This window comes from Nerophis lumbriciformis, linkage group LG04 (assembly GCF_033978685.3).
Source record: "Nerophis lumbriciformis linkage group LG04, RoL_Nlum_v2.1, whole genome shotgun sequence".
NCBI classification, from domain to species: Eukaryota; Metazoa; Chordata; class Actinopteri; order Syngnathiformes; family Syngnathidae; genus Nerophis; species Nerophis lumbriciformis.
In genome coordinates this window covers 39,874,741-39,888,754 of record NC_084551.2, presented here as the reverse complement: position 1 = coordinate 39,888,754, position 14,014 = coordinate 39,874,741, and the positions used below count along the sequence as shown (strand labels likewise).

Genomic DNA, 14,014 nt, shown 5'->3' with positions numbered 1-14,014 from the left:
TAAAATGTAATCTCAATTATATGATATTTAGTTGAAGTTTTCTTATTATATAACCTGTCGACTATATTTGAGAACATTATTGATGTTTTAATTTGTCAAATATTTATTTCTATTATAGGCAAAAACAACGAACCTCCGTACCATTCTGCGTGACGTGTCTTGTACGAGTCGTGTGTTTCTCAAGGGGGAAACTGGCGCCATTTTGGCGCGAGCCGGAAATTCAGTTTGCTTCATCTCCAAGGAGAATTTAGAGCCCCTATGGCGGCAATGCACGTAAGTTTCATGACAGCCGCTTTGGTAAGCGACAGTGAGACGCGCGACATCCCAGGTCTCAAAACTTGGATAAGATATCACAGAAGGTAAACGTAAAATGTTTTAAACGTAATGTATAAACACGCTTTGGGTGATATATAAATACGTACATTTACATATATGTACTATATCTTTACATACGTATAGTTTTCATTTGTTGTTATTAGCGAAGCATGCTGGCTAAATTAGTGTAGTGTATTGTTATTCATGGCATTTAACTTTTTATCTAGCTTTCCAAAAAATAAATAAAATGACTGTACTGACATCTTACATCTACGTCTGCATATTTGCTTATGCAAACTGGCATTGTGTCAACCATGCTTGTTTACTGAGATGTCATGGAATACTTCATATGTAATGAAATGTCCAGGCTTGCTAAATTGCTCGCTTGGATGAATGTCAGTAATTTTTTGTCTGCTGAAATTAATTCTACTGATGCACAATACCCTGATGACTGGTAAAGGTTAGTTCAAGCAGTTCACTTACAGTCTATTCTCTAAAATTTAGCAGACAATGTTCATCTGTTTATTTTAATGAACACTTCATCTCTGTATGTGCATGTCCAGGATGGTGCAGGTGGTGTTTCTTCATCCAGATCTTGGTATCGGTGGAGCGGAGCGGTTGGTTGTCGACGCTGCTGTTACATTGAAGTCTCAAGGATGTAATGTCCAAATCTGGACTGCCCATCACGACCCAACCCACTGTTTCTCTGAGACGCTTGACCCAGACCTACCTGTGGTAAGACAACTATGCAATGTATTTTAGTATTTTCTTAGCTTTATTTATTGACCTGTCAAAAGGCATAGCATTTTGGCAGACAGACTCCACAAGATTGGTCTCTCTCAGCATGGTTTTCTAATTACTTGTCCAATAGAACCCAATGCGTCTAGTTTTCTGGATCCTCTCCGTCTTTCCTCCCTGTAGTAAATGGTGTACCGCAGGGTTCCATATTAGGTTCATTGTAGGGCTGCAACTAACGATTAATTCGATAATCGATTAATCTGTTGATTATTACTTCGATTAATCGATTAATAATCGGATAAAAGAGACAAACTACATTTCTATCCCTTCCAGTATTTTATTGGAAAAAAACAGCATACTAGCGCCATGTTCTTTCAACTTGCCAAATAAAACAAGGAAAATGTTACAAAAATGCACACTTTTGACACCCCTGCTATAGATAATAAAAAAATAAATCTGATATATATATATACTGTACATATATATATATATATATATATATATATATATATATATATATATATATATACATCGCTAAAAAGCAGAGCCTGACGACGCATTCGCGTTCATCACAACTCTCTCGCTCTCTCTGTCTCTCCCCCTCCCTCACGAATGCTGCTGCACGCACAATTTGTTGTGTTTTTAACCTTCTTAACCCTGAACGTACATTGAAAATACACGCAACCCTAACTCAAAATGCCGGACATTTGAGGCATTTAAGAAACACCGCCCGACAGCCCCGCAAAAGAGGACATGTCCGGTGAAAAGAGGACGTATGGTCAGGACCTAGCCCGGTCGCTGCTCGCATGCTATCATCGGACATGTCCTCTTTTGCTCTCATGCTAGCAGCTAACGGGCTACGATAGACTGACCATACGTCCTATTTTCACCGGACATGTCCTGTTTTGCGGAGCTGTCAGGGCGGAGTTTCTCAAATGCCTCAAATGTCCGGCATTTTGAGTATTGTTTACACAACGTGCAGTACGCTACTTAATATGTCCGTGTGGAAACTTGTTCGGTACACCTCCGCACCGAAACGAAATCCCCGTACCGAAACGGTTCGATACAAATACACGTACCGTTACAACCCTATTATTTTGATTATTGTTTCTCAGCTGTTTGTAAATGTTGCAGTTTATAAATAAAAGAAAAAAAAAGAAAGAAAAAAAAAGAAAAACGTAGCCTGTGCGCATGCGCATAGCATAGATCCAACGAATCGATGACTAAATTAATCGCCAACTATTTTTTATAATAGATTTTAATCGATTTAATCGATTAGTTGTTGCAGCCCTAGTCCATTGTTGTTTTCCTTTTATGTAAATAATATCTGTGATAATGTGTTGGCTGCTGCGTTCCATTTTTATGCAGATGACGCAGTCATGTATTGTTTATACCCCGCTTTTCTGAGTACCTTTGAGCTCCTGCAGCCAGCTTTTGATGTTGTTCCATCCTCACTGACTCAGCTCAGACTAATGCTAAATACACAAAAATCTAAGGTGGTGTTATTTTCAAATGGCAAACTATTGGTCATTGAGCACTCCAAAAATATTAACTGCTCATATGGGCAATGGTCACAGTACTTGGGGATTGTTGTTGATAATAACTTGTTTTTTAAATCTCACATTGAAAAACTTGTGGCTAAACTTATAATTAAATTTGGATTTTTCCTAAAAGTTAGGAAACACTTGATTCTGACCACTTTGCTAGATTATTGAGACTTGCTTTTTATGAATGCACCTGACTTTTATTTGAAAAAACTGGATACTGTATTTCACCTTGCCTTACGTTTTATTACTGCTTGTGGCAACCTTGTCCACCATTGCACTTTATATGCAAAGGCAAATTGTCCGTCTTTATCAGTATGCAGATTGTCTCGATGGTTGTGTTTTATATCAATCAATCAATCAATGTTTAATTATATAGCCCTAAATCACAAAAGTCTCAAAGGGCTGTACAAGCCACAACGACATCCTCGGTACAGAGCCCACACAAGGGACGTCGATGTGAATGACTATGAGAAACCGCATATGTGGGTAACCCCCCCTCTCTAGGGGAGACCGAAAGCAATGAATGTCGAGTGACATAATATTGTGAAAGAACAGTCCTTAGTGGATCTAACATGGTAGTGAGAGTCCAGTCCATAGTGGGGCCAGCAGGAGACCATCCCGAGCGGAGACGGGTCAGCAGCGCAGAGATGTCCCCAACCGATGCACAGGCGAGCGGTCCACCCCGGGTCCCAACTCTGGACAGCCAGCACTTCATCCATGGTCACGGGAACCGGAATAACCCGGCGAGGAGGCAGAGGAGAAAAGAAAAGAAACAGCAGATCAACTGGTCTAAAAAGGGGGTCTATTTAAAGGCTAGAGTATACAAATGAGTTTTAAGATGGGACTTAAATGCTTCTACTGAGGTAGCATCTCTAACTGTTACCGGGAGGGGATTCCAGAGTACTGGAGCCCAAATGAAAAACGCTCTGTAGCCCGCAGACTTTTTATGGGCTCTGGGAATCACTAATAAGCCAGAGTTCTTTGAACGCAGGTTTCTTGCCGGAACATATGGTACAATACAATCAGCAAGATAGGATGGAGCTAGACCGTGTAGTATTTTATACGTAAGTAGTAAAACCTTAAAGTCGCATCTTAAGTGCACAGGAAGCCAGTGCAGGTGAGCCAGTATAGGCGTATTATGATCAAACTTTCTTGTTCTTGTCAAAAGTCTAGCAGCCGCATTTTGTACCAACTGTAATCTTTTAATGCTAGACATAGGGAGACCCGAAAATAATACGTTACAGTAATCGAGACGAGACGTAACGAACGCATGAATAATAATCTCAGCGTCGCTAGTGGACAAAATGGAACGCATTTTAGCGATATAACGAGATGAAAGAAAGTCGTTTTAATAACACTCTTTATGTGTTCTTTAATGTGTAGAGTCTCGAGTCGCTACAGCTTAAGGTCACAGGACATACTTAACATGTTTGTTCCTAGAGCTAACACAAATCTTGGAAAAACAGCATTCAGATATGCTTCTCTACGGTCATGGAATAACTTACAAAAGGATCTGAGGTTATCTGAGTTGATCACTTTGGGGGAATTGCAGGCCATTTTAAAGGATTAAAAAAATGTTGCTATTGTGCACTGTACTTGTTTTTGAGTTGTTTTTACTGAAACATTTTATACGCTTTTTAATGTTAATATATGTAAGAAATTCATTTGTAATTGTGGTGTGTGACTGTTGCTGTTTCTGTATATATGTATTTATGTAACTTTTTCTGCTGCCCTCTTGGCCAGGTCACTCTTGGAAAAGAGATTTTAATCTCAATGAGTTTTTACCTGATTAAAAAAAGGATATTGATATTGATTGAGTGAGTGCATTAATCATCTCTCAACCTTTTTCTGACAGGTGTGTGTCGGTGACTGGCTGCCCACCAATGTTTTTGGGTACCTCCACGCCCTGTGTGCTTACATGCGGATGATCTATGTGGCACTATATTTGGTCTTCCTCAGTGGCCTAGAGTATGATGTCGTTTTTTGTGATCAAGTGAGTTGACCGTGGTCTTTTTTGTGTTTGTGCACGTGCCAGACTATTACAATTATATCTCTCCCTTGATAATATTGTGTGGTAAAAAGGCAACTTCAATGATATTTAGAAACTAGAGATTTTTGACGTATGCGAGTATCTGCCTTTTTTATTTCTTATTTTTACTTACTTTTTACTCCAACATAACTACATCAGCAGATACAATATACACACATATGATACCATTATTTACAAATCCCAAAACCAGTGAAGTTGGCACATTGTGTAAATCGTAAATAAAAACAGAATACAATGATTTGCAAATCTTTATCAACCTATATTCACGAGAATAGACTGCAAAGACAAGATACATAATGCTCAAACTGGAAAACCTAGTTTTTGCAAATATTAGTTCATTTGGAATTTGATGCCTGCAACATGTTTCAAGAAAGCTGGCACAAGTACCAAAAAAGCTCATCAAACACTTATTCGGAACATCCCACAGGTGAACAGGCTAATTAAGAACAGGTGGGTGCCATGATTGGGCATAAAAGCAGCTTCAATGAAATGCTCAGTCATTCACAAACAAGGATGGGGCGAGGGTCACCATTTTGTGAACAAATGCGTGAGCAAATTGTCGAACAGTTTAAGAACAGATAACTTCACTATAAAAGTGAATTGTTATCACAAGGAAAGATGAGGTCACCTACCTAGGTTCCATTCTAGAGGCTAATCTTTCCTGTGATAAAATGGCAACCAAGGTAATCAACAAGGTCAACCAACGAATGAGATTTCTCTATAGAATCTCCTCTCTGGTCAACAAAAGCACCATGAAGATTCTGGCGGGAACTCTCGTTCAACCCTTTTTCGATTACACATGCACCTCCTGGTACCCTAGCACCTCCAAAACCCTCAAATCTAGACTCCAAACATCCCAGAACAAGCTAGTCAGATTACTTCCAGACTTCCACCCCAGATCACACTTTACTCCTACCCACTTCTCCAAAGTGGGCTGGCTCAGGGTGGAGGACAGAGTAAATCAACTTGCACTGAGCCTAGTCTATAAAATCCGCTACACCTCCCTGATACCGAAGTACATGTCAAACTACTTCCTTAACGTAAATGACCGCCATAACCACAACACCAGAGGGAGCTCCACTAACCACGTTAAACCCAGATTCCGAACTAACAAAGGTCTTAACTCATTCTCTTTCTATGCCACATCAATATGGAATGCACTCCCAACAGGTGTAAAAGAAAGGGCATCTCTATTCTCCTTCAAAACCGCACTAAAAGAACACCTCCAGGCAACTACAACCCTAAACTAACATCCTCCCTTCCACATAATACCTCTTCGGATTGTAAATAATCAAATGTAAACAATCAAACAACCAAATGTAGACACTTTTTCTTATACTTGCTGATCTCTCTCTCTCTATGTCCACTACTTGCTGTACATATCCTACCAAGTCAGTCCTACACTGTTTCAATATCCATTTCTCTGATGATGCAATTGTTGATGCTGATTGTTGATGACTGAAGTGTTGATACCAACCAAACCTAACCCCCCCGCCCCCTCCATATCCCACACCCCGGATTGTAAATAATGCAAATAATTAAATGTACTGTATATACTCTGATGATTATCTTGTGTGATGACTGTATTATAATGTTAGTATATATTTGATAGTATATATCTGTATCATGAATCAATTTAAGTGGACCCCGACTTAAACAAGTTGAAAAACTTATTCGGGTGTTACCATTTAGTGGTCAATTGTACGGAATATGTACTTCACTGTGCAATCTACTAATAAAAGTTTAAATCAATCAATCAAAACAACATTTCTCAACCAGCTATTGCAAGGAATTTAGGGATTTCCCCATCTAATGTCTGTAATATCATCAAAAGGTTCAGAGAATCTGGAGAAATCACTGCACGTAACATTGAATGCCTGTGACCTTGGATCTCTCAGGCGGTACTGCATCAAAAAGTGACATCAGTGTGTAAAGGATATCACCACATGGGCTCAGGAACACTTCAGAAAACCACTGTCAGTAACTACAGTTACTGGGCAGATTTCCCATTTTTTGAAATGCAAATGTTGATGCTTTTTTGACCCGCATCTTTAGACATATGTAATAAAACTGTTTTTAAAATACTCAGATTTTTTTGGTGCTTAATTAGCCACAACATTAGCACCGCATACAACATTATGTCACTACTGGTCCAACGTTTCCTAATAATAAGCCTTGTCCAACTCTTTACTGACATACTTTTCATGTTTAAATAACTTTTTCTGCAAATGAACCTTGGCTCCAAATATCGATTATCGGCCGCCTTCACTGCTAATAATTGATATCGGCACTGAAAAAATGATATCGCTCGATCACTATAAGAAACTAAATTCTAATATGTTTTATATTGAAATCCATCCCAGGTGTCAGTGTGTATTCCAGTATTGAGACTGTCCCGACACAAGAAGAAGGTTTTATTCTACTGTCACTTTCCGGACCAGCTCCTGACTCAAAGAACATCAACCCTTAAGAAGCTGTACCGTGCTCCAATTGACTTCCTCGAGGAATACACCACTGGCATGGCAGATTTGGTATGTAAAAGAAATTGGAGATTTGTACTATCTCCAAGTACTAACGCTCACAGGGTGTGACTTTGTTTTTTTATCACACTAATTGCATATATAAATAAAGCTAATTATTTAATAATCAAAGTTGATGTTTGCAACTTGCTTGGTTACATTTTTCAAAGCAAAAAATATAACATGAACACCATGGGCTGGCTTGTGTTACCGTCAGTAGTTTAACAGAATATATTGGTTTCAAAACGGTCTATATTTTTTACAATTATTAAGTTTGCGTAATACATTTTACTGGCCCGAATAAAATGCAACACATACGCGCAAGGGGGAGCGTGCACACAAACAAAAGCAGTCAATGAGAAGCAAGGAACAATTTGCAGTCATGTTGTTGTTATGATATAATACACATTTAATGACAGGCAACACTAGCTATCCAAATCACTATCATTAGCCAACAACACCCAAAGCTAATGCGCATGCATGTGTTAGGTATGTACGTAGTTACGTCATTACGTATGAGAAGTCGTAAGAGGGGGGTATATAACATTGGAAAGTTAGTGCTCTCTTGACAGCTGTGTAAATGTTGAAAACAGACACTTTAAGCTGTAAATCTTGAACCTAGGAGATTTTGTGATTTTGTCATAGTGGGGGTCATAGTTTATCAGAAGTAAGTGTTTAGGAGTACAGTATACACGTACAGTGCTACCTCAACTTAAGTGTGCCCTAACTTAAGAGTGTTTTGAGACAAAAGTTGTCTCTCGGCTAAATGTTATGCTTAAAGTTGCAAGCAAAAATTTGAGTTACAAACATCCCCACTATTAGTCGGCTCAGCAAATGTCACAGTTAACCTTGTAAGATCCGCCCAAAACATGTGGTTGTACTTGCTCGCGAGCATTAGCTTACAGCAAGAGATGGACATAACTTTGTTTTTCGACATGGGAAGGAAGAAAATGAGTGTGGAGGACAGTGCTGAGACGAAGAAGTGGAAAATCATTGAATTAAAGAAAACATCAAAAGCATGTCATAGCGTGTAGCCAACTCGGCGAAGCAATTGGAGCATATCACTGATAGGCTGCACCATATTGAAGCAGAATTAATCTAACACCAGCCAAGAATGTTAAAATAATATGTAAATGGCAGATATTTATACATTTAAAAAAATTAAAAGCGGCTGTGTGTTTGACGGCGAAGCAACGGGAAGGAGATCCTGTCCACTCTCCAAGGTAAAATGCTGTACATTATTATTACATCATAAAAACTGCTGTAGTTTCAATCCAATCCAATCCACTTTATTTATATAGCACATTTAAACAACAAAATGTTTCCAAAGTGCTGCACAACAATATTAAACACAATTAAAAACAATAAAAAATTAATAATGATTAAAAACGATTTTAAAAGGTAAAACCAATTAAAACAGTAAATAGAAATCAACATTTTAAAAACACAGAGGACAACAGAGGACCACACAACTCACGTAGTGTTAAAAGCCAGAGAATAAAAGTGGGTCTTAAGACGAGACTTAAAACACTCCACTGTGGGAGCAGTTCGAACATGGAGGGGCAGAGTGTTCCAGAGCTTAGGGCCGACCACAGAGAAGGCCCTGTCTCCCCTGGTTTTAAGTCTCGTCTTGGGCACCACGAGCTGGAGCTGGCTCTCGGACCTCAGAGCGCGCGCAGGATTGTAAGTTTGGATGAGGTCTGAGATATAATGAGGTGCCAGTCCATGTAAAGCTTTAAAAACAAACAGCAAGGTTTTAAAATCAATTCTAAAATGAACAGGGAGCTAGTACAAACTCTTAAGGATTGTAAGAGGATTAAGTGTGTACTATATTGTCTTCAAACAATAGTTATGATCTTAAATATTGTTTTTATTTTAAAAGGCCATGTTACATGTTAGAATTGTACTGTTTTGGAGGGCCAAATACCTAATAAACTGATTTCAATTCATTTCACTTGGCAAAGTTGATTTGAGATACAAATGTTTTGAGTTAAGAACTCCGTCATAGAACCAATTAATCTCGTAAGTTGAGGTACTACTGTATTACCAAATCACCTAAACTATTAACAACATTGTGTCCACTACTGCATGCTACTGATTGCACCAAGGCCAAACACTTCAAACCCATCCATCCATCCATTTTCTACCGCTTATTCCCTTTGGGGTCGCGGGGGGCGCTGGAGCCTATCTCAGCTACAATCGGGCGGAAGGCGGGGTACACCAAGTGTTCTTAATAGGCGGCCCGTGGGCCAACCATCACCCAAATAATGAAACCATAGAGTTTTACAAAAAACTGCTTGTTATTGGAGGAAATATATTTTGAGCGCCAGGTAATGACACTTGCTATCTGAACCTGGGGACCAGGGTACAAATACCAGTCAGGGGGGATGACTAGTACGGGCGGCGTGGCTCGGTTGGCACAGCGGCTGTGCCAGCAACTTGAGGGTTGCAGGTTCGATCCCTGCTTCGGCCATCCTAGTCACTGCCCTTGTGTCCTTGGGCAAGACACTTTACCCACCTGCTACCAGTGCCCACCCACACTGGTTTAAATGTAACTTAGATATTGGGTTTCACTATGTAAAGCGCTATATAAATATAATTCATTTCACTTCACACGTATCATTGTTGTTTGTGTTTAAATATTATTTTATCATTTTAACAATACTGTCCCTAATAGTGTTTGCTAAGAAAAAAATATGTCCCTTTTGGATACCGGTAAATGCAATTCAGGACCCTGGCCCTAAACTAAACATGTCTGAGTCATAATGTTGAGTATTAAGCATTACAAAATGGGTGCTTAGAGCAACGCATATATATATATTTTTTTTTAACCACAGATTCTTCATCTGCTGTATCTGGTGTCTTCACTGCTCCATTCGCACCCTATGCAAGCAGAATGGAACAATAGAAAAACTCCTTTCGCTAGCAAACCTATAAATGGAAAACTGAACATTATTTTATGAGTAAAAATGTTGGACATTGAGTCTCCCCTGAACAAAACATGTAACAGACTCACCTCACAAATTCCCCCCCAAAAAATTGTATTCATGTTAATAACTCAACATTGTATTTAAATTATTTTAATATCTACCCTTATCTTAGCTGTTCTTGCTCATAAGTTCAGGCCATTTTTTATGGAGTCCATGGGAGTTTGTCTGCTACTATCCATCCATCCATCCATGTTCTACCGCTTGTCCCTTTTGGGGTCGCGGGTGTTGCTGGAGCCTATCTCAGCTGCATTTGGGCAGAAGGCGGGGTACACCCTGGACAAGTCGCCACCTAATGTCTGCTACTAGTGTGCGGGAAATAACCAGACGATGACTATAATTTCCTTTTATTTCAACACAAAAATGTGCAGTTGTTCGCTACACCTTTTAACTAACTCACTTCCTGGAATATTATTTCCTCTTTTCATTCCTCTCTCTCTGCGAAGTACTAAAAAAGATACATCTTGGCTTTTACATGCAAATGAAGTGAGCGAACAGTGTCTACCAGAGGACCGCATAGTATCTGTGGCGGGGGTATGATGCCATCGTTTGATATGTGATGCATTTGCTAAAAGTGAGTACACTTAAAAATTCCGTACTTTTATAGGTACCGACCAAAGTCCATCTGTACTACCGGTTCCGATTCACGGTGGCACTGCTTGAATTAATAAACAGGCTCAACTAGGTGACCAAGTATATTGGTTGCCTGCTATTGGTTGTGCTAAAACATGCTTGCATAATGCACATGAAATACAGATATCCTTTAAAGTTTTATAATCATTACACCAGTACTTTAGACATAATAAGGTGGCAGGGGGGACGTGGGAAAACGATACACCAGTCTTCAGCTAGGTGGCATGTAGCTGCTGGTGCCAGCAACTCATTGAGTGGTTTATAGGATAAATAAATATTATCAGGTTATCAATCGTAGTTCAATTTATGTGGAGCGTAAAAAAAATGATGTCCCAAAGGGGGGAAATAAGTGTGATGCACTGCCTTATATTGATTACTTTGTTGCCCGTGACAGTTGCACACTCTGCACCAGCTCAAACACAGCAGTCAAACACTGACAGAGGACTCAGCCGGACTGCCTTCAGGTAATGCTACGATTTTCAATAAGAAGGCGAAGAAAGCTCAAAAGTAAAGTGATGCTCCAGTTCTCAAAATGCGCTCGGTCAATGCTAATTTACATTGTATTTGCCATAGACATGCTAAAGATAAGTATTAGCTATTTTACATGGTGATTTCAACACCTCCAAATTTGTTAATGAAAACTACAACTAAGACGCACGTTACAATCAAACAGCTGCTGTGTAATAAGCACAGTACTTACAGTATAAACCGATTGTAGAGTTCAACAAAAGACAAGACTGGCACATTCAACTTAATGGCAAAAGCTACTTCCTAACTCAGGCAACACACCAAAGTGTGTACAATATCTAATGTCTTTTTTTAAAACATTTAATATTGCCACATTTGAAAATACACAACATTTTCAAAAATTGGTACAGTTGAGTAGCGGTATCGATTCAAATGTAAACAGTACCCATACCTAGTATTTTTTTTCCTCTGGCAGAGAGATTGTGTCATGATTTTATGATCGAGGGCATACAGGTGACCTTATGCGGCGGTCCAAAATTATTTGGGATCATTTTCAATAAATTGATTCATGGTAAACCCTGGCTTAGCAAGTTTTGAAAACATTTTATTTTCCCTACAATGTCTTGTGCCCCCTAGGTGGCATGTGTGTCATATTTTGAAAACCTCTGCTCTAAGTTTTAAGAAAGCTCCTGATCCAGTTTTACTTCCTCTTAGATTCTGGTAAACAGCCAGTTCACCGCAGGCATCTTCAGGGAGACGTTTCGGAGTCTCATAGGGGTCCAGACAGACGTCCTCTATCCTTCCCTCAACACGCGCACCTTTGACCAGCCGTCCAGTGAAGCACATGACCTGGAGGGGCTCCTCCCCGAGGGAACCTCCCACCTGTTCTTCTCGCTCAACCGATACGAGCGAAAGAAGAATTTGGGTTTGGCCCTGGAGGCCCTGGCAGCTCTGAGAAGCACCCTGCCTGCCAGCCAAAGCGCAGGCGTTCACCTGGTGGTGGCGGGAGGCTACGACGAGCGAGTCAGCGAGAATGTGGAGCACTATGCGGAGCTGAAAGAGCTGTCATCACAGCTCCACTTGGAGGACTGTGTGACTTTTTTGCGTTCCCCCTCGGACTCTATGAAGGTGGCTTTGCTGCGGGGGAGCCAGGGGGTGCTGTATACCCCGAGCCGGGAGCATTTCGGGATAGTTCCCGTGGAGGCCATGTACTGCTGCTGCCCCGTTATCGCCGTCAACTCAGGGGGGCCCCTGGAGAGCGTGGCCCACGGCAAGACCGGCTTCCTGTGCGAGCCCACAGCCGAGGCTTTCTCCAAGGCCATGGAGAGGCTGGTCATGGAGCCACAGCTCCGTAGGGACATGGGACAAGCTGGCAAGAAGAGAGTACACGATAAGTTCTCTCTTCAGGCCTTCTCAGGGCAGCTGCACGACTACATTGTCAGCCTCAGCCACTGACATCAAGGCTGTGAATGCTTTTTTCTGGAACTGACTGAGTGTATGTGGGCGTCTGAAGTATGAAAGGGGCGGGGTTCTCTGAGGACAGATAATCAGCGTTTTCTTGGAATGGTTGCTGAGGAACAGAATTCTATACCAATTATGAAGAGACTTAAGTGTTTGTGTAAGTTCCAACACAGCAACGAAAAATATTGATTAACGCGCTGAAATGTTTTTAGAAGTTTTTCCTTATGAGAGCAACATAGTTGTCTGCAGTCCTAAATCAATAAACAGGATGCTTTTCTCCACTTCCTGTCTGCTCGTAGCTTTGTTCCAAAGACGCTGGCCTTGGTCTGTGACTCTGGCTGCCGCACGGACGTTATTAGCAGATGATAGCGCGTGTGTGGCTTCATTAGAGGTCTGGTTGGTGGGCAGCATGCCGCTGTCTGGGTCGTTATCACAGAGGTGAATAGCAGAAGGTCATTGTGTTTGCGCTCGGGCTCCTCCTCAGCCCCACCACGGTATAGACATGCTCCTATTGACATTCCAGCAGTACTAATAAACTACCAAACACAAAGTTTCTCCAGCCGCTTTGTTGGAAAGTTTTGTTCTGTCTTTATTGTGCTTTGTGGGGGCGCTGATACAAGTATGGCCTTTGCTGTGAGCACATGTTGGAAAGCAAAATAATTGAATCTGCTTATTAGGATAATTGATATAAGAGCTTAAGTTTCTGTCTCCATCCGCTGCTGCATTATCAGTTCAAGGGTTGCAGTTGTGTCAACGTGACCGCCGCTCTTTTTCTGGAAGGGAATCTGAAAACAGAAAATGAACATTTATACAGTGGAACTTGCTTATGTCAACAACCTGTCTATACATTTGAACAATTCCAAGTCCTCACTTTGAATCTGGTAATCAACGATTCTTAAATAGGCACGGTCATCGTAAAAGTTTCCATGGTTTACATCAGGTGGCTAAACAGAGGTATTTTTTTAATGAAATGTCCCATTTTATTAACTAGACAAAAATGTCCTGACAAAAAATAAATGGTGGCAGCTATTTCTTCTTCGTTATTCAACGCACATTCAGCCGCTATTTCTTCTAGTCGGGCATTTAAAACTAGGAATTTAAATTTAAAAATTGGAACGATTCCTTGAGAATCGAATGTTAGCCCCGGTTCCCATCGAGGCTCAATGTTGATCAACTCATCAAGTCCTTGTCTACCATAGTTTTATTATTACTAAAAATCAGTCATTTATTTACATTTCGGGTGCTCAAAAAAATTTGCAATTTGTATTTATTCTGTTTCTAAATCAATTCCTAATT

At 40.4% G+C, this 14,014-nt stretch overlaps 1 protein-coding gene across 1 annotated transcript; it reads left to right on the top strand.

The window, feature by feature from the left end:
* The first annotated feature begins 79 nt into the window (after positions 1-79).
* Positions 80-13,300, top strand: alg2 (ALG2 alpha-1,3/1,6-mannosyltransferase). Its single transcript, XM_061954866.2, has 5 exons — positions 80-359; positions 879-1,050; positions 4,456-4,593; positions 7,014-7,181; positions 11,972-13,300. Exons 1-5 carry the CDS (start codon positions 259-261, stop codon positions 12,710-12,712), a joined length of 1,320 nt encoding a protein of 439 aa, XP_061810850.1. The 5' UTR covers positions 80-258; the 3' UTR covers positions 12,713-13,300.
* Positions 13,301-14,014: the final 714 nt, after the last annotated feature.